The sequence below is a fragment of the Exophiala mesophila genome (genome assembly GCF_000836275.1).
Source record: "Exophiala mesophila strain CBS 40295 unplaced genomic scaffold supercont1.6, whole genome shotgun sequence".
Taxonomy (NCBI): Eukaryota; Fungi; Ascomycota; class Eurotiomycetes; order Chaetothyriales; family Herpotrichiellaceae; genus Exophiala; species Exophiala mesophila.
In genome coordinates, this window is record NW_015622509.1 from 999,391 (window position 1) to 1,024,058 (window position 24,668).

The following is a 24,668-nucleotide window of genomic DNA, read 5'->3' on the forward strand; positions in this document are numbered from 1 at the left end:
AAGCAAATAATGGGACACGGTGGAGGGGAGACGAGACACGAATGCACCGTCACGGGAGTTGGGTAGCTCTTTTAGAGACCTTGGCTATTCATCGTGAGAGGATGTAGTGGACCTTTCTAGGTATGTGTTGGGGCCGAGGGGCCTGGTGACCAAGTCAGGTGGTTATGAATGGGGGATGTTGAATAGGCCTGGATTGTGTCTAGAGTGTCATTATCGAATAGGAGGAATGGGAAAGGTCAGGCATCCTAGATATCATTTATACCGTATAGTATATTCTACCTAGGGGCTCATACTGATGTCCCTTCTGTATGTGTTTGGCCTATCGCGGCGACTTGCATACATAACCCTCTAACATGCCCAATGATAAATGCCATCCAACACTAGAATCGAAATCTGCCTTGTACGAGTCAAGATCACTGAACTCCTACCCAACAGCTTGTCCATCAGATCTCTTCTCACATATAGTTTCTACCATGCTCCTATCTTTGCCCTACATAGTCTATAGTCATTACAGTTCTGATTCTGATTTCTTTCTTTCCCATCCCATGTCAGGTGAGCGTGCAATCATAGGTATCAAGTGAGCATGCTCTCGCTCTCCTCTTCCAGTCAAGACAGGATTCTAGTAGACACAAACAGCCTTCCCAGCAATCACGCTTTTATCTTGTCCGAGTTTGAGCTCCAGGGCTTTTTTTCGTCTTTGATCACAATCTGGCTGCAGAGAAATCCGCCGTAGACAAAAAACAAAGGCAACATAAAGACCAAAATGCCACGCCGCTCTATCCAAGTCTCCAATCACGATCCTGAATCGGTGGCGCCCTCGTATCTTGCAACATGAGTTCCAATGGCTCTGCCACTGGGGTCGGTCTGTTTCGACCACGTGGGAGTCCATCTCGCCACGGTGGATGCACAGTAGGAAGGGAAATGCTCGTCAAACATGGTGCGGTACCAGTAGGCCTCTTTGCTGGTGGGGATATCGTTGCCCCATTCTGGCTTGGGGTTGGCCATCATTTCGTCGGTCACGTTGAGTTCGGCGTTGTCCTTGAGCGCGTCGATCCAGCCATAGCCTACGCCATCGCTGAACTGCTCCTTTTGCCGCCACAAGATGCTATCCGGGAGATAAGGCTTGACGTCTGGCTCGTCCGAGGTGTCAAAAGCCTTTCGAATAATGTACTTTTCAATTCGATCCTTGGTGTACATCTTCTCTTGAGGATCGATGTTCATGGCGACCTCAAGGAACTGTTTGTCGAGGAAAGGAACACGGGCTTCCAGACCCCAGGCCGACGTCGATTTGTTGGCACGCAAACAATCAGACAAATGCAGGTTCTTGACTCGCTTGACCGTTTCCTTGTGGAACTCCTCCTTGTTAGGGGCGCCGTGGAAATACAGGTATCCTCCAAAGATTTCGTCACTGCCTTCACCGCTCAACACCATCTTGACACCCATGGCTTTGATTTTTCGGCTCAAAAGGTACATGGGAGTGGAAGCACGGATGGTGGTCACATCATACGACTCCAAATGGTAAATGACGTCTGAAAGAGCATCCAATCCTTCTTGAATAGTGAAGGTAAAGTCGTAATGTTTGGTGCCCAAGAACTTGGCCACCTCCAGAGCAGCCTTGGTGTCTGGGGCGCCGGGGAGACCGATGGAAAAGGAATGCAATTGTGGGAGGAAAGTGACGGTGGATAATTCATCCTCATCATCGATACCCACCAATTTGGTCCCGGTCTGGACGTCGCCATTGGTTGCGCCGTTGACCGCACCGTTGGTCTGAGCCCGGTCGACGAGGGCACGTTGACGTAGAGATTCTCGCTGGGCGATGGATGCAGTCAAGCTCGAATCCAAGCCTCCCGACAGAAGAACTCCATATGGTACTTCGGCCATGAGTCGCTTCAGCACCGACTTCTCCAAAGTCTTTCTGAGCAACTTCAAATCGAGTGGGGTGTCTGGGATGCGCTCCGGGTCCCACCATGAAGGTTCGAAATATCGAGTGAGGGAATCGGTCTTGGAGTCATAAACATGGCCCGGAGGAAAGACGTCAATCTTGTCACAGACGGGGGCAAGCGCTTTCAGCTCTGAAGCGAAGAAGACTGCGCCGGGTGTTTGAGAGGATCGACCAATATAAAAGGAAGTGATGCCGATCGGATCTCTTGCGGCGATTGTGCGGTCTTGTTCCATGTCGTAGAGCACAAACGAAAACATGCCATCGAGTTGTTTGGGAGCGTCAATGCCATATTCTTGATACAGAGGAATGATGACTTCGCAATCACTGTGGGTTCTGAAATTGTAGGGCTTCTTGAGCTGCTTGCGCAGAATTCGGTGGTTGTAGATTTCTCCATTGACGGCCAAGGCAATGGTGCCCTCGTCGTTGACCAGAGGCTGAGCGCCGGTGTCGACGCCGACAATGCTCAACCGCTCATGACAGAGGATGGTGTTTTTGCCGGTCCAGTTGCCAGACCAGTCGGGTCCACGATGTCTTAAGCATTTGACACACTGGAGTGCTTGGGTTTTAAAGGCGGCTACCGAAGGATGGCTGCGATGCAGGGTATGTTAGTCAGTCCAAGGACACGATAATTCGAGGAAGGGAGACAGGGTTGAGGCCCAAAAAGGTGGAAGCATACCCATGACATGCGAAAATACCACACATGGTTGCCCACGAGCTCCTGGTTGATCGCCTGGTATATTGGGAAATGTCTAGATGCAAGGGAGGAAAAGTGTGGCGGCGCGGGCGTGGGAGGAAATAAAAAAGTTCGACGCCGGCCAGAAAATTGGAGCGGGCAGAGCGGGATGAGTCAAAATTCCAGGTACGCGGAACTTGGAAGGACAGAAGAAGCAGAGAAGAGAATCACACCGACAATCAGAGGGAGGGGGGAGGGGGAGGGGGGGTTAAGGGTGCGTGGGTGCTTAGGGCTCCTCGGGCTGCTGAGTGGGTGGACTCGGAGCGGCGAGACGGGGATGACGCAGGTCCCTTTGCTCCCCTGTCTTAGGCTTCTTCTCTCTAGGCAAGTCTAGGTAAGATGTCGGGTGCCCCAGATCCCAACTGTGCCCTAATTTCAATTGTGTAGGGCCTGGAGAACTTACTGGAATCCCCCAAATTGCTCTTAACAACTGAAATATTAGAATGGTCTGATTCACGGCGACAGATTTCTACTCCTCTATCAATCGAGCGTTCGGTGGCAAGGAGTGGGATGGATGCTCCATTTAAATTCAATCATTATTACTTCCTACTTGATCATGGTAGTCGTGTCTCTCCTGATTGTCCCAAGTCGTGGTTACACAATCGCCACAATTTCGCCGTCATCTTAGAGTACTCTAACCACCACAAATCTGGAGTGCATATCTGATGTTGCCCAACATATCCCTTTTTGTGTCGTCTATCCGCCCGTTGCATGCCTACCATGCATACCCTACCACAATACCTAGACACCTAGTTACCGGTTCAAGGCGGAGAACTGCGGTCCCTCGGCGTCGAATCTGACCTCAATCTCTCTCCACTCTTACATAACAGGGTTAAGAAGCGATGGTGTCCAGGGGTGCTACGATAAGGATAAGAAATCTCAGTGTGGGCCTTTGCCCTCCATATTTTGCCCCTCCATGATATCAAAACTTCGGGAACATGCTCTGGGTGTCTGGACAAGATTACTCTTTTGCTCGCGTAGAACTTGAAGAACCTGGACACCGCCAGTTGGGCAAGCACAGCAAGCAAGAGACGTGTCATCCCGTCATGAGTCTCAGCGCATTGGAACAAGGATAATCTCAGGCCTACGTCTATCCGACGCTTGGTGGGATGACGGTGTCGTCAATCTTTCTTGACCGCCTACTTAGCTTTCTGGGCTATGATTAGGCTTAATTGGTTGTGAGTCCTTGGCTGTGGCTCGACGCAGTTGGCCTTTTGGCACGCGACCATCGTTCTAGAATGGTTGGTTGAATGAATCCTCTATTTAGGTTTAAAGGTAGGACTTGGGCATCAAGATTCGTGGCTGGCAAGGATTCTCCAGACTTGAACACAACTATCAGCCGGATTCAAGGGTATCATTTCCTCGATATAGTAGGTATGTGGCGACGACAGATGTATGTTGGAAGGTTAACCACATCCATCCACATACCTAATGTATCTCCCAGCATTACCAATAGCTTCTGATCTCAGTAATGACCATTGGTCGCTGGTCAGCCTTCATGCCTGCGGCCCTAGTAAAAAAACTCCCCCACGCTTTCGCATTCGGGCATGTTCAACCTGGTCCCCGGCCCAATGTTTGCTTGTGAAAGATCGGAGACTCTGTAGCTGAGTAGCTGATTTCTGGACATCTAATTCTCTGTAACTCCAGCTCCAGCTTTAGGATTCCGACCAGGAGACACAAAACAGTTCCGGGGCCGGTGATTGGACTCTTGATGTGGTCGACCCGGTTCGACACGTGGCCGTCCACCTTCAGGACGCCATGCTCGCCAATTTCAAAAAATTCCATGTCAGGCCGCAAACGCCCGCCATGATGTGTCATGCCCCAGCCCAATAGCCTTGAACCTCAGCAGAAACTCCGTGCTCAATACAGCCAATGCACGTTGATGACGCTCCCAATCCCATAAAATCATATGTCTCATTCGCTGTCGCTGTCACACATGTGCTATGCAATGTCATGCAACGCCAACACTTGTCGCAGCCCATCTTACGGTGCGGGGTTCTCCTTGACGATGCTCTTGACCTTTTTCTCATATGCCGCCAAATCCTTCTTGAATAGGTTGTACGCATCCGCTTGAGCCGGAGATTCGGGATTGGGGTCGTTGAGGAGATCTTGAATGCCCAGTAAGATTTGCTTGATGGTGATTGCTGGTTTCCATCCCTCCTCTTCATTCAGGATCGAAAGACAGACTGTGCCGGAAGGGTAGACATTTGGGTGGAACAGTGGAGGAGTGAATCGGCCTGAGGTAAACAGGTTCGGTCAGCAAAAGATGGCGTCAATCTGTACTCTGGCAAAAATCCCTCACATTTGGGGGGCTTTGTAGGATACTCATCTGGGAATGTCAAGTTCAATTTGAACAAACCGCCTTCCCAGATGGTCTTTTCCCGGCCCGGAATGCCCACTTCCCAATTCTTGAGATCGACAACTCCTCCGGCTCCTCTGGCGGGTCTAGCGAAGAATCCAAACGGATGATCCTTGCGCCATTGTTTTCTATTGACCTCCAATCAGACACTCGAACAGACGGGGGACAGTTGGATGAGGCGAACTTACCGTTCTTCCTGTAAGCGATTGAGGCAGAGAGACATGATGAACGACGAGATGGTGTTTGTTCCAGGAAAGGCTGGACGATACGTGTAGTCACAAATAGAGAGTGTCTTGCAGTCTATGCGCTTGGCAATCGAATTGCGATGGTTACAAGGCTGAAGAAGAGAAACGCAAATGACAATTTGTAGGCGAGGTTTAATGATCTGATCTTTTGACAACTGCAGATCAGGCACGCCAGAGCCTTGCAGGCGGTTCTCGCCGATCTTGGCAATCAATTAGTCATACATGTGGCTGCTTTTGGTCTTAACTTCTAGGTACTATCGCCGCTTTAATAGCACATGGAATAGAATCTCGCTGGATCAGAGGGCCGAGTAGATGGGTAGATTCTCCTGAACAACCAATTCAAAGTGACACCCAAGAGGCGTGCCACTGGAAAAAACCTCCATATGAACCCTCCGTATGAACCTCACAACCAATCTCCCGACCTGGAAGATTGCAACGTGACCAGCACTTGCATCTCACTTATCCACTTGTCTGCGAAAGCCGCTTCTGTGAAACGTTTGGTGCTAGCGCGACCCCTCTGTCTCATCTGGTATCGTTCCTGGGCGTCGAGAGATTCCACTTTGAGGAAACCTTCAGCATAGTCTTGGTCTGATTCTCCAAGGTAACCCACAGGCTGGCCTTTATACGGAACCACAATGTCGAGTTTGGGTCCGCCGCTATTATGAACCACAGGAATCAGTCCCGCAGCAAGTCCTTCCACGTTGCCGATGCCAAAATGCTCCGAGTACATGCCATTGGTGGTCACACTCGATCTCTGGAGGTATTTCAATATCGTGGAGAACGGGGCGTCGCAGATAAAGGTGGTCGCATCGTCGATCTTTAATTCTCTTGCTTCCAATCGTAACTTGTAAACGTGTTTCTCGTCCGGAGTATTGCTTCGCACCGACCCAATTAGAACGAGCTTGGGATCTTTCTTGGACTGACGGCGATACTTGGCAAATGAACGCAGAATGAGTGAATGGTTCTTTTCGGGGCGGAATTGGGCAATGTAGAGCACAATGTTTTCCCGCTTCTTCTCGCTCTCTGGTGTCAACTGGATCTTCGCTTCTAGCTCCTCTACCGGGCATGGCGGATAGACAACAGAGGCGAAATTTGAGGAAGGTCTTTTGGGTTTCCAAAGCTGTCGAATGTGCCCCGAGGTCCATGATGAGTTGCACATGACCACATCGATTTGGCTTCCAACCCAGCCGTACAGCCATGCAAAGGCTCGCCAGTATAACCGTTTGCCACGACCCTTCAAGCCAGTCCCTGCACCTGAATGGATGCCCTTTTCACCTGTAGTGTCGTCAAGGCTTTCAAGCATATCCGTGGAAATGGTAGGGTAATGGACATATGCTCCTGTAGGGATTTTGGGAAACAGAAATCTGCAAAAGGCCAGCCCGAATGCGTAACCCATTGTATCGATAAAAATGTCCGGGACGAGCAGTTGAAAAGCTTCATGAGCCAAGATCAATGAGCCAAAGGACTGGCCGGCAAGAGTGAAGAATGGATACGTGCTGGCGAGAACAAATCGGCGCCTGGTGAGATAGATGAAGACGAGAGAATGTTCTTGTAGCCTGATCCCAAAGCGGTTTTCCACCGTTGCCACCACAACATCGCGGTCAATATCATGATCGCCTGTGTAGACTACACAGGTTGCTTGGGGCCATCTTCGTTGCGTAGCGGCAATTGCTGCCCAAAGAACTCGTTCTCCTCCCCCACCAGCGTTGCTGCGCATGGTCAGAACAAAGTATAGCTTCAGCGTGTGTCACTCACCAGAAAGGGTGGAAGAATCCTACAACACCATGCCACTCTTCTGGAAGGGACTCGCCATTAGCGGCCTCCCCAACTCGTTCGACTTTCTCCCAGCCATCGTCAGTGTCCAGCTGCAGATCTTGCTCCGCTGTCAACGCCGCTCTATCCTTTGCGACCTTGACAACAATGGCGGCTCTCCGTCCGCGGGACTGTGATAGCAGAGACCAACCCCATACTCGAAGGATGAAGCGTGCTAGAAGGATGCCAAGAGGAGGAAGCAGGGGGATGGCGGCAACGAGAGCTAGTAGAACAGAGGCAGCCATGGCGGTTGCGTCAGGTTGAGGTCAGTCATGCACATGCTTCCTAAAGGAAATGACAGAGAGATGGGGCTTGAGGGCGTTGGCATCAGTAATGATGTCCCACAGCCAGATTGAATGTAAGCGAGCCGGTATCAACGAGAGATTGGCGGCAGCATGTTGACTTCCAGTCAAATCGAAACGTGATCCGCGATTGTGATCATGATGCATGACCCTCGCCCGCAGGCGTCAGTCCGCCTCCGCCAATCGGAGGTTGATATGAGAGGTTTATCCGGCACCTCATAATAGTTAATCCGAATCTCTATAATTTTGGGAATCTGATCCAAGACGACTTCATATACTCTGGTCCTGTCATTGCTCAGCGTCGACACATCACTGCCCGTCCTGGCCCTCCTTCGATGTCTTCTCCCTAACTACTGGCAAGGGAGCCTCTCCCTAACCAATGAGTCCCATCAATGACTCCTCTCTGTCGGCTGAGGCCGGTGTGCTTCTCCTCTCTTAGACCGCAGCCTCGTACCGTCCAGCGTCCCTCTCTACAGCGCACCTTTTGTGCTTCACGCCGGAATCATGCAGTCACAGAACTCCTTCAGGCTTCACATTGGGTCTTTCAAGAAGTACACTCGGTCTCAGGTCTGTCATGGGCATTCTCGATTCCCCTGACTGCTGCCCTCGCCAGATTCGCTTGGTTTCCCATCCAATGCAAGATCGATCAGAACGCCAATCGCCGCGCGGCTCTGTCAAATATTCTCCAAACCTGGCGTCACATCTACCGACGCCAGGCATTAGCAAGATTTCCCCCCACAAGCCCAGCCGCGGCGGAAGAAGCTGAGAAATGGGTCCAGTCTCAACTCAAGATTCGGCAGGCTCTACTACAAAAGGACAACAAAGTACTTCCTTCGGGTGTCCCCTTCCTCCTCATTGTGTCCTTCTTGCCAGTATGGATCCTCAATGCAGATGTCATACGGCGTATGACTGGAGACGAAAGAACCATTACGAACTGGCTCGGGCTTACCAAGGGAACAGTCAACGCCGAGATCGTCCCTCAAGAGCCTGGGTTTGTCGATCAAGGGCTCCCTTGGGTGACAGACCTGGTCTCAATGGATCCATACTATATATTACCCCTTGCATTTGGCGCTATATCTCTGGCAAACGCTTACGGAGCTACCAAAGCTCTTCTCAACCCCAAAATGAAAGCCAGAATCTTCGAAACAGTGGAAAGATCCACTCCGACTGCGATGCACAAGTATCTCAACACTCGATACCTTCTACTGAACCTTGCCCAAGCCATGGCTTTTGCCGCAGGTGCTTTTCCACTCTACCTGGCATATATCGGTCCTTCATCTGCACTCATGTTGTATCTGATAGGTTCTGCTTCTGCGCAACTGGTGCTTCGGCCGCTGGGCAAGCTGGCAGTACGAGGGTCCAAGCCTTTCACGGTGATGCCCATGGTCCAGAAAGCTCCTCAGCTCAACCCTAACCATCATGTGCCAGTGCGAACGCTGAGGCCTGCACAGCCTTCGACCGCAGTTCCACAAAAGGGACCACAAGCTCCACGAAGCCGTCCTCCTTCTCGCACCTGAGTCCAGTTCGCCTCTGGGTCTACTCGAGTCCTTGCCATGGTCACGGAGAACTCTTCCGAATCCATGCGGATTTTCTTTTGATTCCGCGACGTGGTGAGCCAGCCTCATGGCTTGTGGGCTTCTAAGGAGCTGTGCATTGCGCGCAGTACATCTCATCTGCACCGTCAGTACTCGGATTGAGCGGGATCAGAAATCCTTTTCCGACTTTCTATGCACGGCATACAATACGTTCCGTCGATGCCTCTGGAATGTGTCTGATCGCATCTACATCGCCATTTCGACCTCGCGACATAAATCTCGACGGACAGAGTGCGAAATACCACAGTTGTGCAACCTTCAGTGGCTAGCTGTATTGATGGTTGGCTCGGTTCCACCGGTGCGGATTGTAGACTGTAAATATATAAATACACAAAGATGAAGAAAAGAGTCTGGTCTGACATGACGCCTCCAACTTGACCCTTGGTCTATACCAAACTTATGCCCCCTGCCTCCTTTTGAACATCAGTATATAGACTGTGGTTGTTCGTAGTCGGGTGCGGGCCTCATGTCGTCGATTGCTAATGGCAGGAAGACCATTGCTCGTCGACAGCCTGGAAAGGGAGGTCCTTCGTCACCACATTGGGTTTCGGTTTGTCCCGAGAAGTCATATATCTTGCCAGCAGCAAATCTTTCGACCGTTGGTCGTTTCACTTCCTCCTTGTGACGTTCTATAGTTTCGGTTTAATTTCGCCTTGTTCACTGGCACTGGCCTCGGAATTGATGACCACGGCCCCGGGCCCCGCACCACCCTTACTCTTTCCAGCATCTCCCTCACCGAAGAAAATCACTTCGACGGTCAGATCGTCACGATACCGTCTTGAATACGGGCTGGGCAAGGTGAGTAGGGCGCAGACCATGTCCCGGTCTTTGCCGCCAAGGGCATTGCGAATCAGGTGAGTGGCAGCATTCTTGTCCTCGACAACGAACCGACTGTTGTTCTCTGTCACAGCCCATTGTTGCTGGCGGATAGGCTTCTCAGCAGAGCCACCATTCTTGCTGCCATCGGCTCCTGGTTTGGAACTGTCCACTCGTCCAGTCTTGTCCATGTTGCCGCCCTTTTCCACTGGGAGGGCATTAGACGAAGAAGACGAGAACCACGACGTAAGCCAAGCTGTGCTTGAGTTTGATCCCTTGCCCTGCGCATTTTTATTTTGTTGTTCAATCCATTGACCCACCAGACCGACCACTTCTTCGTTAGTCAGCATTTCCCACAGACCGTCAGTTGCCATTACGACAAAGTCACCTTTGCCAGGCTCAATCTTTGTGCTCGTGACAACAGGCTCTGCAGTCACATACGGTGGTGTTTTGAGTAATGAATGTGGCGTACGGCCGAACCAATGTCTCTTTACTCGGTCTTGAGTTTCCCGTGACCATTTATAGAACGCGTCACCAAATGCTCGGGTAGGTTCGAGATTGCCTAGAACACGTCCAGCACGGATGACATTCGGTTCACCGGGGTGCTCGGCACGCATGCGAGCCTCTTCATTGGGATTGCTACCCGTTTGGTCTTCTGACAAAGGAGTTGCGGACCATTTACCAGTCACTGGATTCCGACGGCCAAGAATGGCGCGTGAGTCACCCGTGCAAGCGACACGCAGAGTTTTGCTTTGTGAATCGTAAAATGAAAGGAGCGCACAGGATCCAGAAAGAGCTGGGGCAAGAAGCTCGGCGGCGAGACGCTTCGAGGGGTTTTTGTTGAGGGTATTGACACTGTCCAGACAAATTTCATTATCCAATTTGACGAAGGCAGACTTGAGGGCGGCATCTATTGCGGCAGGAGGTGGGAAAGGTGACTTGGTATTGGACAGAGCGGCTTTGTAGGTGCTGTTCAGCTCGCGAGCCGCAAATGAGATGAGGACCTGGCGGAGCTTGGCTGAAGTGGTCCAACCCGAATGGCCGTCGAAGACACCCCAAAACATCCAATCCGACGAGTTCTGACCATCGAGAGTGGCTGCAACCGAGTTTGGAACTTCTACAATCTTCTCCGCATGATCATCTTCGATGGGATCATTGCTGGGAAGCTGGACGACATCATATCTCACCACGCCTCGTCCGCGACCGACGAGAAAAGATTGTTCATTCTTCCGCAGTCTTTCGGTGGCCTGCTCTGGGGTCATCATCTCCAGGACTTTGCGACCGAAGTCGTCAGTATCCTTAGCTAACGGTCCGTCCCCAACGATGGAACCGGTGAAGAACTGATCGTTATCTACCACTAAAGCTTTTCGGTTTTGGTCTTGGGTGGCTGCGGCTGGAGATGGGGCCGTGGCAGAAGCGGCAGGCGACGTGGAAGTTAGAGCTCTGGCGGACTGTGACGATGCTGGGTTTGTTTGAGCTAGAAGATGCTGCGGCCCATCCCCTCTATAGGCGTAATATGCACTAATGGCCCCCAATGTCCCAATAAAGGCCAACGGAAGTTTAGGCAAACGCATAGAAGCCTGAAGGGGTTGTCGCGAGGAGCTATAGGTTCTAACGTGGAAGGCAGGACGTGCAGAGCTTAGTCCATAACTGGAAGCAGAGAGGGAGGCTTTGGCGAGGAACTTTCGAATGGTGGAGCGACGGGCCGTTCGAAGGGCAAAGACGGTGGCTCGACGCATGGAGACGGTGTGAGGATCGGATCACAAATCTGAAGAAAGGGAGAGGGAGAGACGACCGACGTCAGATGCGAGTCGAAGACCGAGGATTGGACATTGATCCGTCCGTGTTTTGAGAGAGGGGGATGCGTGACAAGAGTATGAAGTCGTCGTCGGTGGTTGTGAAACGCAGGGAGAGATGATGGACGATGGCGGAGGTTGTGAGGCTGGGATATGGGAGGTTTATGATCAGCCGTATGTATCAGCACCACGGAATGAAACGGTCCGCTGAATATATCAATAGGCGCCACCGTGACCCCCACGGCCGCCCCTCGGGCCCCTCCAGGCTCCAAGTCACAAAAATTATTTGGGTAAAGCCACTCGCTGACGACGTCACTCCACGCCTTCGAGTCATACATACTCCGAGACTTGTGGTCGGTGTCGCCGCCATACACAAAAGAGGCTGTGGGGATAAACCAGTTAGCAGATCCTTCTCCCTCTTTCCCACCTTTCCTCTCGGCCACTACGAGTCTCCTCAGTTCAAACGCCACAAAATGTCTTCCAGGGCGCTTCGCAAACTGCAGCGAGAGCAAGAACTACAAAGGCAGGTTGAACAGGCTAAGAAAGAATACGAGCAGCAGGAAGATGACGACGAAGAAGACGAAAATGACGGAGACGATGAAAACACCCATCATCGAGCAGTGCAGACCTCGAAGATTAGAAATGCGTTTGACATGCTAGACGATGTTCAAGACGATGACAGTTCCGACCACGAAGATTCCGAGCCTCTCCCTCCACAACCCTCGACTAAACAGTCTCTTTCAGATGAAGAATCGAAGCCCACCCCTCGCTCTAAACCCAAGAAGAAGAAAAAGAAGTCAAAGAAAAAGGCCAAAGGTAATGCAACAGAGCCTGAGCCGCAAAACCACCAATCCGACGATGAGATCGACCGAGCCCTAAGAGAACTCAATGCAAAGAGTCCATCTCGATCTACACAACCGCTAGAACAGGTGGAAGACCAGACATGGGATATGAGTGCGACGCAGTTCCTTGGTATTGAAGAGAAGAATCTGAACCCATTAAATGAGATGAAGAGTCTTTTCGGAAATATTGCGCTTGAAGGTGAAGGGCCCCGCACACAAACGCGAACCCCTCGACGTCGAGAGCTGAACCAGCAAGGGGGTGGTGTTGATCTGGCGACGGCACTGACGGGAAGATATTCACATGCCTCGAGGGGTAGGGAACTCGGTGCTTTGGCTTCTAGAAGGAACATTTTCATCCAAGGAAGAGAAGAGTGGCCGCTAGCAACCAGTGGTGGGCTCAGCATGGATTTGTCGGATCAATCGAAGGCTCCAGTCAAAAGATACAATATCATGCACAACCAACTCTACCGAGAGACCCAGATGCATTTTCGTATGGCGGTTGAATCCATGGACCCTCAGAGAATGATTGGGCTACTCTCCATGTATCCTTATCATATTGCCACTCTACTCCAGGTCTCGGAGATTGCCAAACACCAAGGCGATCATTCAGTCTCAGGCGATCTACTCGAAAGAGCGCTTTACACCTTTGGAAAATCCGTCCACAGCTCATTCCCAGCAGCGGTGAGGACTGGCAATGCCAGGCTAGGCTTCTCCAAGCCTGCCAACCGAGAATTATATCTTGCTATCTGGAGATACATCAAGAATCTTGAAATGCGAGGAACTTGGAGAACGGCATTCGAATGGTCCAAGATTCTCTTACAATTCGAGCCGGTTAATGACCCATTCGGAGTGACGTTGATGATCGACCAGCTAGCCCTGCGAGGCAGACAGCACTCGAAATTCATCGAACTCTGCTCGAACGACGCTTTTGGCTCGGCATGGTCGCATCTGCCCAACATCCAAATTTCACTCGCTCTCGCACATTTAAGAAATGGAAAGCCTCGCGAGGCACGACAGCAATTGGCATCGGCAATCCACCGTTACCCATACATATTGTCCGGCCTCGCCTCCGCTCTTGACATCAGCCCCTTACCCAAATCATTATGGGCCAAGCTCCCTTCCACCGACGCCGAAAAGCTGTATACCCAACTCTACCTCACTCGAGCCAAAGATCTTTGGACCACTCCCGAAGCCACGAGTTTACTGGTTGAAGTGGCCGAAACCCTTGGACATTACCCACAATCACCTTCCACACCACCAACTCCCAAGCTAGAGATCTCACTCGAAGAAGCCCGTCACATTATGCTTCTCGAAATCCCACATCTCATCGCCCTCCTCCCCCGTCGCTTCACAAACATGCCAACCTCATCCTCAGATGTTCTACCACCTCCTGATTCAGAATCGGACTTTGTCCGCCGCGCCCCGGCAGGACAGAACCCAGCACTACTCAACACGCCCATGCAAACCATATTCAACGCTGCGGGAGCAACCGCCGGCGCCACAGGAACCATCTTGCAAAGGATAATGAACTGGTTCGGCCAGCCTGCTGGCACCGGACAGGACGAATCAGAAGGACAGGCAGCATTGCGTCAACTCCAGGAAGAGCTAGGTGGTAATGTGCCTCCGGAAATGATTGAACAACTGCTACAGATCCATCTAGACGAAGCTCACGGCGAAGACAACGAGATCGATCCTGCTGGTCTAGGCATGGGTGTCCCTGGCGCATGGGGGGAGGATGAGGAAGCCGAGGACGCCGAGGACGCCGAGGACGCCGAGGACGGAGATAGTATGCCCGAACTTGAAGGATATTCATCTCTACCCAGAACTCCAGATACCGATACACCTGTTCCACCTATCGGCTTTCCAAGAGCCGCCATGGTCGAGGATGACGATGAGGATGACGAGGACGGAAATGATGACAGTCGCAGCAATGCAGCAGCACAATCGAGACAAACAGATCAAATATCTCTGGGCAACGCCGTGCTCCGCCGTGTCGACTCGGATGAATCACTCGATTCAGACCATAGACGTCCCATCACAGCCACACAACAAAACACCATCCCGTCGAATACTACACTCAACACGACCCAACCGAATCCGACCTCCGTTCCCACTCCAGGTACACAGCCTTCTCAAGCTTCTTCGATAGCAGCGGCAGCAAACGAGCAATTCGCAGATCCACAACGTCTACAACGATGGCTTCTAACGACCGGTCTTTCAGAGCTTCAAGCCGATTCAAGTGCCAGCACACTCAACACGTATGTCACTCGACTGCGGAGCTTGAGGAAAGCGCAACAGGACTGGATTGTCAATATGGTTCGACAGCGAGCAGGCGCTGCGATGGAGGAAAGAGTTCGAGGAGCCTTGTAGTTAGTCATTAGTAGCTCGTGCTTAGGATGACATGGTATCCTTTGCACAAGGCTTGTAACATAGGTATGTAGAGAGCCTGGTAACGTGATAAATGAGACAAATGGCAAAAATCATGGATGACAGATGCAAAGTCGAGATGGAATGAAAGTCAAGTCTTCTCCTTGAAGTGGGAAATAGTTGCTAGCCTACGCTATCTTCATCATAGAAGAATAGACATGCGAGTCAGAAATTCTCCAAGGATATGTATGTATGGCCTCAAGGCTGGGATGGATCCATTGATCCAACTTCATCCGCTAGTAGCCATCATCCTGAAGAGCTCCCGATCACAAGTCGCCTTCTCTCGTCGCAGAGAAGAGGTCGCGTTCGAACCGTGCCGCATGAAAACATAAATGCACTGAATCGATACCTACCCACCTAGGTAGGTAAGATACCTGTCTTTGAGCCATTGAATGGAATAACTCATCAAAAGCTCGAGAAATAAACACAATCATATCGGGAAAAAAGCATCATCCGCCCTTCGCCGTTCGATCAAGAGCTTTGGCATCCTTGCGCCTTACCAACTTCATTTCTTCCATTGTTGGCATTTTCACATTGTGTTTCCCGCAATTAGTTGGCTGCTTCCCGATGATGCCATGGTGGATGTGGCAACATATTCTGATTCTCGCCGACTGGGACCTGATCAAGTAAAATATGTCCGTAAGCGCGCTCCAAGACAGTCCTCCAAAGACAATCTGACCCAAAGATCTATGGCTTTTGGGGGTTAGAGTTTGTCTTCGTCGAGCCCTGCTTGAGGGTTTTGTAGAGTCTTGAAATTTTTGGGCGCCCATCGAGAGTGCATAAGACCCTTGACAGGTTTCTGACTGGGACCCCTCATCTGGGTAGGTAGAGTTGCCAGAGGAGACTGCTCCGGAGCAGCTGGCGGAAAGTCTTTGGCAGCCCAGCGCCATTGAGTGAGACCATTGACGGATTTCTCAGTGAGGATTCCAGTCATCGGGGTAGGTCGATTAGCCAGAGGAGACTGCTCCGGTGCCGCTGGTGGAAAGTTTTTGGGAGCCCATCGCGACTCCATGAGGCCGTTAACAGGTTTCTTGCTGTGGGATCCAGTCGTCGAGGTAGGTAGACTAGCCAGAGGAGACTGCGCCAGCCCGGCCGATGAACTAGAAGCCTTCATTGCTGGAGGTTTGGATGATCCCAGAGAAGTTTCAAGGTTCGCAGATGCTTCAACGACATCTGAAATAGCCTTCTGAGAAATTGGAGCATTAGAGGATGAGCTGTGAGCATCTTGGCTCTCGATGACGACCTTGCCATGATCACTGACAGATCTACCAGGGATTTGATCAGGACGGTTGACTCCGTAGTTAGCCAGCAGCAGAAGCTGTGCTTTCAGTTGAAGTACCTCGTCTTCTCGAATGTAGCGTCGTCCATTGTGCACTAGCACCTGACCATCGAATTCATCGATCTTGTACAGAGCTTGAGTAGGGACTGGTGAGTCCATGATACTCTCGCAGAGAGGAGTAGGGTTTGGGGAATCCATAATACTCTCGCAGATAGAAGTAGCGCAACACCAAGTTGTGGCTGGCGCTGACACAGGGCCAGACAAAGCCTTCATGGAACAGTCCTGATCGGATAAACCTAGCCCTTTGAAGCCTTCAGTAAGCTCATCCAGACCATCAATCGAGTCATCGTCCATATCGATCAAGTCCGCCAGCTCGGAGGTCGAAACCGGGCTTGGTGCTCCGTCAGTGTGAGTGGAGACGTCATTTGGGTCCAAGTGGCATTGTGCTGGGAATGAGAGTTCCTCAAGCTTGACTTTTCTGATATCAGGCGCGTTGACATCAACTTGACTATCTTCGGCATTCTTGCGACTGGTTGAGTTATCACGAGCTTCGGCTGCTGCCCCCTCTAAATGACGCAGAGCAGCCATAAATTGGGGCGCACTCATCAAGTTCTCAGAGTACTTTGTGGGCCTGGCTGGTCTCGCTCGCGCTGCTGGCTGAGGAAGGGGTCCTTTTGCAGTTACCATGTTCGCAGGGTATTTTGTGAGTCTAGCCGGTCGCGTTGGCGCTCCTGGCGGAGGAAGGGGTGCTTTTGCAGGTGCTACTAGCGAAGGAAGGCGTCGCTTTGCGGGGACTACGCCGCGTCTGCCGTAGGTCTGTGTGTTGACTGGGTCTTTGGCGGGATCCAAGGAGCCAGGTGGGAGAGAAGGCTGAGAATGTGCAAGCTTGCCATACTTTGGATCGTTGCCTCGAGCCTTTCCGCCAGGGCGCTGCGGGTGGTAGTCCTCCGGTCTATTGTGGCGACGTTCGTCAGCCAGGCGTTTTTCAAGGCCTGGACGGTGGCCTTGTCCAATTTCTGAGCCGACAGGGTTCTTCGCACCCACGGTTGTCTCGATGGCGTCCTTTGTCTTGACATAGTCTATGTCATGGTCAAAAGTGTATTTGGCGAGACGAAGAAGACACTTACCAGTCCATGGAGAAGTTTTATCCTTGTCCTTTTGCGCTTGTTCGTATTCTGGGGTTCCGGGGATATCGCTACGGCGAATGATGAGGGCCTTGAACTGGTAATACTCGCTGGAATCCCCGACCATCACTCTCTCTGCATTGGCGTTGCCTAGATCTTCCTATCAACAGCTCAGTGACTGTTCAATAGTAAAAGAAGTCAAATTCTTACCATTTGGATCTTGTTCAATCTTTCTTCCGTTGAGCGAGATCGAGTCAGGGTTTTGAGAGGGAGATCTTTACCTGGCTCATCTCCATCATCGAAGGCCAGGAGATCTGAGTTGTCAGGCATGACGACTAGCGAGAGAGAAGACAGTGAGATCAGGAAAGGTGCAGATCGCTTGGGAGTCGAGATATGACGGTGGGCAGGAGAAATCTGAGGGCAACCACGCCCTCAGACGGAAAGAAAGATATGGAGAGCTGTGTTATGGCACTGCGTAATTAAGAAAGATACCCAGGAGGGAGATAAAAGAGAGACGGGTAGATACAGATTGATAGAGAGGGAGAGAAGGGGAGAGAAAGCAGGAAAGATGGCAGTCTGGGAGAAAAGAAATGAAAGGCCGGGGATGATGAAATTAGAAGAGAGGCTTGGCAAGGGCCTCAAGAAGGCAGGAGCCACCGTGTGAAGTACCAAGAGGTCGTCAATGCGTTGCTGCGTTGCTGCGTTGCTGCGTTGCTGATGCCTGCCTAGCAGTCATTGTGCGTGATTTTATCCCAAGTGTGAGGCAGGTGCGGTTGACAAGTTGATCTGGGGGTGGTAGGAAGGAGAGACAGGGAACTCAGATCTGAGCCTTGTGACTAGCCAATCCAGCATCGCGGTAGAAGACCAGAAGATAAGAAAGACGTGTGAATGATAGATAGACAGGGTAGAACGTGTGAACGACAGTATCAAGGTCAAGAACAAGGTCGAGCGGTGGATAGACATGAGAGAAGGGATAGAGTTGATACAGAACTTCGGCCTTCAACCCTCAACCTGACAATTTGAAATCCAACCGTCTCACAGAAAGAGCTGCTGTGATGTTGGCCTGACGCTATGCCATGACAGATAATGAACCAAACAGAGTTTGCTATTGCTTCCTGGTCAAGTCTCTTGTAGCAAGCGTTGACTTTGACTTTGACGCCTCAAACAGTCTGCAAGTATTCAGGGATAAGCATGTCTCATCCCATTATCAGTGTCCATGGTTGAGGACACAAAGCAGGATATGGGCAGCTCTTGCTCTTGTTTTGAAGAGGTTCATTTTCATACTCACGGCTGAGTCGCTTGCTGTGAAAACTGGCTCATGGGGTGGTCTCTATTGCAATTGCATTGCCCAAGTTGATCTGACCATGCGAGGCGGGCCAGGCTGAGAGAACCCAGGGGACAGTGCACGTGCACAGTCACATGTCAGATTTTTGCAGAGCCAGCCAAGTCACGTGGGGCTGCTAGAGCCTTGTGGCACTTTGACTGTACAGAATAGAAGCATTCCTTGATGTGCATAATGAAGACTGACGACTGCTGTGCCTGTAATATAGTATGGGCAGACATAATTGGTTTTGTCAACATAGGAACAAGCTGCCTGTCACTGATGATGGTTCGATGAGTCGTCGTGGGCTTGGAACGGCTCCTAGAGATTGATCGCGGCGCTGTCTGCCCAAACTTGAGGGTGAAGATTGATGACCAAGGTCGGACATGTGTCCCACTAGCCTGGAGCTTCATCCTCAACCAACCTTGTTCATGCTTGTAGTAGTCAGGCAGTCAGGGTAGGTGTCTCTTACCGTGCTCTGAGTCCAAAATCACGGCTTCGTTCCCTGGAATACATCGACGCAGAATTGCATAGCACGCACAGAGCATACAGTTTCAGGTACTCTGTTAACAATGCAACAAGTGAAATACCAGAGTAATGTTTGATATACACAGCAGAAATATGCAAGAGAAAAGTGACCATGTGGTGAGACATCTCTAAACAAATTACTCTCTGACAGGTCTGTGGTGCAAGTTTCGGGTCATGTTGATCCTCGTACTCAACGGTGTTGTGTGATGATTGGCTTGATGTGTGGCATGTCACAACAAGGTAACTTCCCAACACAAGGCAGACAGAAGCTTGGGGGCACAGCTATACAGGTTGTCATGATGTGGTGTTCACTTTGTCTTGAGCGCACACCTCTGGCTGAATGTCAGACATTGGAATGCTGATAGGGTAAAAGGTGAGACCACAGTCGTATCTCCATACAATCAGAACTGAAAATAGGAGGATGTCTGATGCCTATACAGAGAGCTCTAAAGCAAAGAATCTCCTCCGGACTCCCCTGGACAAAAGATAAAAGCAGGATAATTTTAGCCCAAGCCGACAAGGGCACCCAGGGGAGCGTTGCCTATTGTTGTTGTTATTGAATTTCAGGTGGAGGCTCAAAATCGCCCGTCTGACTATCAGATCCCTGGCGGTTGAATAAACACTTTCCATGAGTAAAGCATAAGTACTAGAATTGTTCATGAAGGGCGCGATGATGTGGACATAGCACTTTGTACCTTTCAATTTTGCCTTGGGAGTTTCTTCAGAACATTTTGATCCTTCTATTGGATGACTTCAGCGTACCATATCTTCGACCAAACTGTAGGTAATGACTAGAATGAGGATGTTGAGGACCCAAATAGTGGTCTGACATCAGAATATCCTTAAATCGTCCGGTTGGGGACATCCATGGATCCGGTGGCTGCGGAGTCTAGGAAGCTTGGACTGGGGGGCTGCAGCTCATCAGCTTCAGCAACTCAGCAACTCAGCATTTTGCCATTTCCCAAGCACTGAGGATTGACTCCCCTGGTTGGTCCTTGTGGTCCCTCGGGTCCTTGTCCCTCGTTCTGGGCTGTAAATTGCGGAGGAGCTGCAGCTTGTAGCCAGTAGCGAGAAGCCTAAAAGGCCTAGCTTGTAGCCCCCTCGGCCCCTCGGTGTCTTGTAGCCTGTAAGATAAGTGACTAACTCGTGCTAAAGGATGCACGGTAGGTCAGAGGACAATCATCTTCGGTTGCAGCTTCAAGGATAAGAAGGGATAGTTGGGATCTTCGACACCGCCGTGACCGCTTCACTTCTGCTACACACGTTCACCTAATCTCCAACTCACTTGGTCTAATCTCACCTCACTTCTTCTACAGTGTTATCCCATCTGACCGCCCTTCTCCATCTCAACACCGCAATCCCATCCCCTTTGATACATATGAACCCTCCTCAAGACTATCTAGACCATTCACTTGTACACACCATCCATTAGCTCTTCTCAATCATCCTCTCCCACCTTTCATCTGTACCATCAATATATCTCCACATCCATGGCTGCTCCTCGTGCTTCCTCTTTCAAGGCTCTACGCAACCTTCAGAGAGTCAACGGCTCGGCTTCGGTCAAACGCAGCCTCCATCTCACGGGCTCTCACGCGTCCCCTCGTCTAGCCGCCGATACCACACACAAGTCCACCTACCTGCCCTTGGCCCTGCAAGACCTCCGCCAGGAATGCCAAAAGCGTTCCATCTCTGCCTCAGGAACAAAGCATGAGCTGATTGATCGCCTGGCGGGTCATGACAACCTGCAGGCAAGAGCCCTCTCTATCGCCATGAAGCGGATTGCCATTGAGCAAACTCGTAAACCAGTCTCTGGGTATGCCAATTGAAGATCCACCTGCTTATCGCCTTCAGAGCATCGTCCACTGACCCCCAGACAGACCCTCGGATACTTCTCCTCAAAGGCACTTCAACACCACACGCGAGCTTAAAGCCGTTGGTGATTCTTCCACCATTGACTTTGCCTTCCTACCCAGGCTCTTTGAGAGCTCTTGGGGCCCCGAACCTGCCCTAATTCGAGTTCCCATCCTGCCAGATATCGACTCGGACACTGCAGAGGCCGCATTAGAAAAATATCCTGAGCTTGATGCTGCTGCGGGAGGCTATCAAGACACTCCAGGCCAAGATACTATCCTCAAGGCCCAGATTTCGACCGTCAACGGTGATGAGGATAGTCCCGCCAGCCCTTTCAGTGATGTCCACGATGGTCATCATGCATCGGAAATGTCTGTCGACGCCCTCACCAAGCTCGCCGAGACCGTCGGTAACAGCGCCAGACAATTTGCCGAAATGGTCAAAGACAAGGACGAAGCCACCGTCCGTAAAGTCTGGGCTGGGTTCCTCGACGATCTGTTTGGTCCTTCCGACAAGAAAAAGAACCAGTAATTGATCAGTGTAGTAGACTACACATCACGATCAGTGCACTTTTCGTGTGACTGCGCCTGGGGTGGTTGGGACACGAGACCCGTTTATATTACTTATAATATATCTTGAATTTTGAATCAAGTGCATGATGCATGGTGCAGGTGCACTGCTTGAACAATGACACTTCCCAGTCTCGAGCGTACCCATAGATTTTCATCTCGAGCTCCAACAAGACGCTCCTATCCACGACAATCATGTGAGGGTATTCGATGCGGTGCTCCACCGGAAAAGCAACGCTACTGCGTAGCACCTGGAGCCAGCGCCACACTTGAGTCGTCTACTCCGTAAGGACAAAGTTACGCGCGACGGCCCTGCTTTGGTGTGGATATTTTTGGTTGGATGCGGAAAGCCAGCGAGGGTGTGCAGTGGCCGGTGGGAAGCTCGAGCGTGGGTACGAGTAGCTTTGACTTTCCCAGTCACTCGCCTTTAACCGGCGTCTGGATTGCCCCTGAACGAACCATTTCTACCAAAGTCGGACTTGAGGCATGCACTATTCAGGTGTCTCTTCAACGGAAGAAGCTGTTGACGTTTTCATCGACGTTTGCCGCCACGTCCACAGGTCTGACATGATCCTGCAATATGGGCGATGCCGGTCCAGGCGATTCAACTCTCAAGACTCACCTAGCGAGCACTCGGCGCTGACGGCTGGTGCTTGGCCGAACCCCTGCCGTTCACTGCCCAACCATGCCATCTGAGAGGCCCGAGGGTCGAGGCTTGTGGTGGAGGCGCATTCCAAGCACCAATTGCAAAGGACAAGATCGACAGGCACGTCCTCCACCGCCAATCGAGGGCGGGATTTACTTAGTCCTTTTTGAGCGTACACCGGGTTGTCATCAATGCCCCTGATGGCGGTCCACTGTGGGTTTGCGCTGGATGCACATGGCTGGGGTTCACCTGGAAGGCTTGACAACATATGTATGTCTTCCCAGAGCACCGCTGAAGTTTTCGCCATCAATATCCGCCCGTGAATAACTTCAAGCTCATATTACTGGGATCTCTTCACTGAGCATCTCGTCATCTCGTTGCACTCAGCATCCCTGTATTATTTCCTACTCACTCTCACCCTCAGACTTCCTGCGACTCGTTGGCCGGATCATCGATGACCAGAATCACCATACATTAAACAAGACTAGACTGGGGACTGGTTCCTTTGCTTGATGATTGATGACGACTTGCAACAACAGCTTTTCCTAACGATATCGCTCTACATTATATAATCATGCATCGAAGATGGCTGTCCTTGCCGTTGCTGTCGACTTGTGCCTCAGCCTTTTATCCTTATCAGGCTGGCGACGGCTCGGAGCCCAAATTAAAACGATTCGTGCCATATCAGCTTGATGAACCGTCTGTCCCAACCTCTGGGGTGGTGACATTCGATTTAACCAAGATTCCGGTAAGCGCAAGCTCAAGGTTGAGTTTATATCACGATAAGTACTCATCCCTCAATAGGTCAAACGAGACAACAAGTTCGCCGTCAGCAATTCCACAACACCATCCATTCCCAACGCCATGGCCATCAACCAAGACGGCTCCGACTTTACATACTTTTCCACCATGCGATTTGGAACGCCTGGGCGAGATATGTACATGTTACTGGACACTGGATCTGCCGACACATGGGCCATGGGGGATTCGTGTCAATCTGCCGCATGTCGGATACACAATACCCTGGGCCAAGAAGACTCAAATACTCTCCAGATCACCAGTGCGCCTTGGTCGATGAGTTATGGCACAGGTCAAGTCCAAGGTTTCATCGCGAACGATCGTTTGAGTTTTGCCAATTATTCAGTCCAACTATCCTTTGGTCTTGCCAACACTGCCTCGGACGACTTCCTCAACTACGTATTAGATGGTATCTTGGGGCTTGGGCGATCAGCATCAGACACACTGGGTACTCAAACTATCATGGAGACCTTGGACGAGCAAGCAGGTTTGTCTGAAAACCTCGTTGGTGTTCATCTTCAACGAAGCTTTGATGGCACCAGAGATGGCCAGATCACCTTTGGCGGCTACGATACCTCCAAATTTGACAACAATCTGAGTTTTACCAAAACAGTCAACGATGGGGGATGGGAAATTCCAGTCGACGATGCGGGCTTCGACGACAAAGCCGTGGGGTTCGCCCGAGGAAAGACGGCCTTCATCGACACGGGCACCTCGTACATATTGCTCCCCCCTGCCGATGCGAAGAGTCTCCATGCGCTCATTCCCGGTGCTACCAACAATGGCGAGGTGTTCCTCGTGCCCTGTACAACAACAGAGACCGTGTACATCTCATTCTCGGGAGTCAAATACGCCATCTCACCCAAAGATTACGTTGGCCGAGGAAATGGTAACATCTGCAACAGTAACATCATCGGCCATCAGGCATATGGACCAAATCAATGGATTCTCGGCGCAGTATTCCTCAAGAATGTTTACAGCGTCTTTGACTTTGACCATGGTCAAATTGGATTTGGGACAAGGGGAACTTCATCATCTACAACATCATCGTCAGCGACCCCTTCTTCATCCTCGTCATCCTCATCACCACCACCGTCGTCGTCGTCGTCATCATCATCATCATCATCCTCATCTTCTTCGTCATCATCATCTGATTCCACATCCTCTAGTTCGCAAACGAGCGACTCCTCGACCTCGACCTCATCATCCAGTACACAAGACGGTCAATCGACCGAAACTACAAGGGTTGCTCCCACCAACACATTAGAATCAGGAGGAGGGGGCAGTCCGTTTAGCAACACGGGCCATTCGGACGCGGCAAAAGTGTCGATCTGTCTATTTCCAGCATTTGCTTTGGCGTTTGTTATTGGGCTAATGCTATGATCAAAGCATTGTCCACAGCCGTGACTGATTATTATCATTGCCTGCATGGCGTATCAGCTAGTCTAGTGTTTAAGTATGTATGAATATGAACCGCCCGAGGTTTCCAGTCCTCAAATATTGGAGGGAAACCAGGCCACTCTACAACCTCCTTTCTTGGGCAGATGAGGGGCAGCAAAATTCTCATAGCCGAGTTGCGACCTCTGCGAATGTACAGCTCGAGTTGGTGCGCATACGAAGATCCTCGCAGGCATACAAGCGCAATCGCTAATTGCATGAGCATCAAGCGACTGACCACCAGAG

The 24,668-nt window shown here is 51.1% G+C and overlaps 9 protein-coding genes across 9 annotated transcripts; 4 read left to right on the forward strand and 5 right to left on the reverse strand.

The window, feature by feature from the left end:
• Positions 1-261: 261 nt before the first annotated feature.
• On the reverse strand, positions 262-2,834 carry PV10_08284 (asparagine synthase (glutamine-hydrolyzing)). Its single transcript, XM_016373280.1, has 2 exons — positions 2,619-2,834; positions 262-2,530 (listed from the first exon to the last, which is right to left on the reverse strand). The coding sequence occupies exons 1-2, from the start codon at positions 2,642-2,644 to the stop codon at positions 793-795; spliced, it is 1,764 nt and encodes a 587-aa protein (XP_016220191.1). The 5' UTR covers positions 2,645-2,834; the 3' UTR covers positions 262-792.
• A 383-nt stretch (positions 2,835-3,217) lies between these two features.
• PV10_08285 (SUMO-conjugating enzyme ubc9) lies at positions 3,218-5,411 on the reverse strand. Its single transcript, XM_016373281.1, has 3 exons — positions 5,223-5,411; positions 4,978-5,162; positions 3,218-4,912 (listed from the first exon to the last, which is right to left on the reverse strand). Exons 1-3 carry the CDS (start codon positions 5,255-5,257, stop codon positions 4,659-4,661), a joined length of 474 nt encoding a protein of 157 aa, XP_016220192.1. The 5' UTR covers positions 5,258-5,411; the 3' UTR covers positions 3,218-4,658.
• A 9-nt stretch (positions 5,412-5,420) lies between these two features.
• Positions 5,421-7,496, reverse strand: PV10_08286 (uncharacterized protein). The gene is made up of 2 exons (XM_016373282.1): positions 7,035-7,496; positions 5,421-6,988 (listed from the first exon to the last, which is right to left on the reverse strand). The coding sequence occupies exons 1-2, from the start codon at positions 7,334-7,336 to the stop codon at positions 5,683-5,685; spliced, it is 1,608 nt and encodes a 535-aa protein (XP_016220193.1). The 5' UTR covers positions 7,337-7,496; the 3' UTR covers positions 5,421-5,682.
• A 184-nt stretch (positions 7,497-7,680) lies between these two features.
• PV10_08287 (uncharacterized protein) lies at positions 7,681-9,405 on the forward strand. The gene has a single exon (XM_016373283.1). The coding sequence runs from the start codon at positions 7,786-7,788 to the stop codon at positions 8,908-8,910; it is 1,125 nt and encodes a 374-aa protein (XP_016220194.1). The 5' UTR covers positions 7,681-7,785; the 3' UTR covers positions 8,911-9,405.
• Positions 9,202-11,738, reverse strand: PV10_08288 (uncharacterized protein). The gene has a single exon (XM_016373284.1). The coding sequence runs from the start codon at positions 11,541-11,543 to the stop codon at positions 9,618-9,620; it is 1,926 nt and encodes a 641-aa protein (XP_016220195.1). The 5' UTR covers positions 11,544-11,738; the 3' UTR covers positions 9,202-9,617.
• Positions 11,739-11,929: 191 nt separating this feature from the next.
• On the forward strand, positions 11,930-14,975 carry PV10_08289 (uncharacterized protein). Its single transcript, XM_016373285.1, has one exon. It carries the CDS (start codon positions 12,074-12,076, stop codon positions 14,810-14,812), a length of 2,739 nt encoding a protein of 912 aa, XP_016220196.1. The 5' UTR covers positions 11,930-12,073; the 3' UTR covers positions 14,813-14,975.
• Positions 14,976-15,475: 500 nt separating this feature from the next.
• Positions 15,476-17,602, reverse strand: PV10_08290 (uncharacterized protein; the record flags this gene model as incomplete). Its single annotated transcript, XM_016373286.1, has 3 exons — positions 15,476-17,227; positions 17,276-17,432; positions 17,483-17,602. The coding sequence occupies 3 exons, from the start codon at positions 17,600-17,602 to the stop codon at positions 15,573-15,575; spliced, it is 1,932 nt and encodes a 643-aa protein (XP_016220197.1). The 3' UTR covers positions 15,476-15,572.
• Positions 17,603-20,294: 2,692 nt separating this feature from the next.
• Positions 20,295-21,671, forward strand: PV10_08291 (uncharacterized protein). The gene is made up of 2 exons (XM_016373287.1): positions 20,295-20,934; positions 20,999-21,671. Exons 1-2 carry the CDS (start codon positions 20,612-20,614, stop codon positions 21,501-21,503), a joined length of 828 nt encoding a protein of 275 aa, XP_016220198.1. The 5' UTR covers positions 20,295-20,611; the 3' UTR covers positions 21,504-21,671.
• Positions 21,672-22,466: 795 nt separating this feature from the next.
• On the forward strand, positions 22,467-24,540 carry PV10_08292 (uncharacterized protein). Its single transcript, XM_016373288.1, has 2 exons — positions 22,467-22,935; positions 22,992-24,540. The coding sequence occupies exons 1-2, from the start codon at positions 22,762-22,764 to the stop codon at positions 24,366-24,368; spliced, it is 1,551 nt and encodes a 516-aa protein (XP_016220199.1). The 5' UTR covers positions 22,467-22,761; the 3' UTR covers positions 24,369-24,540.
• The last annotated feature ends 128 nt before the right edge of the window (positions 24,541-24,668 follow it).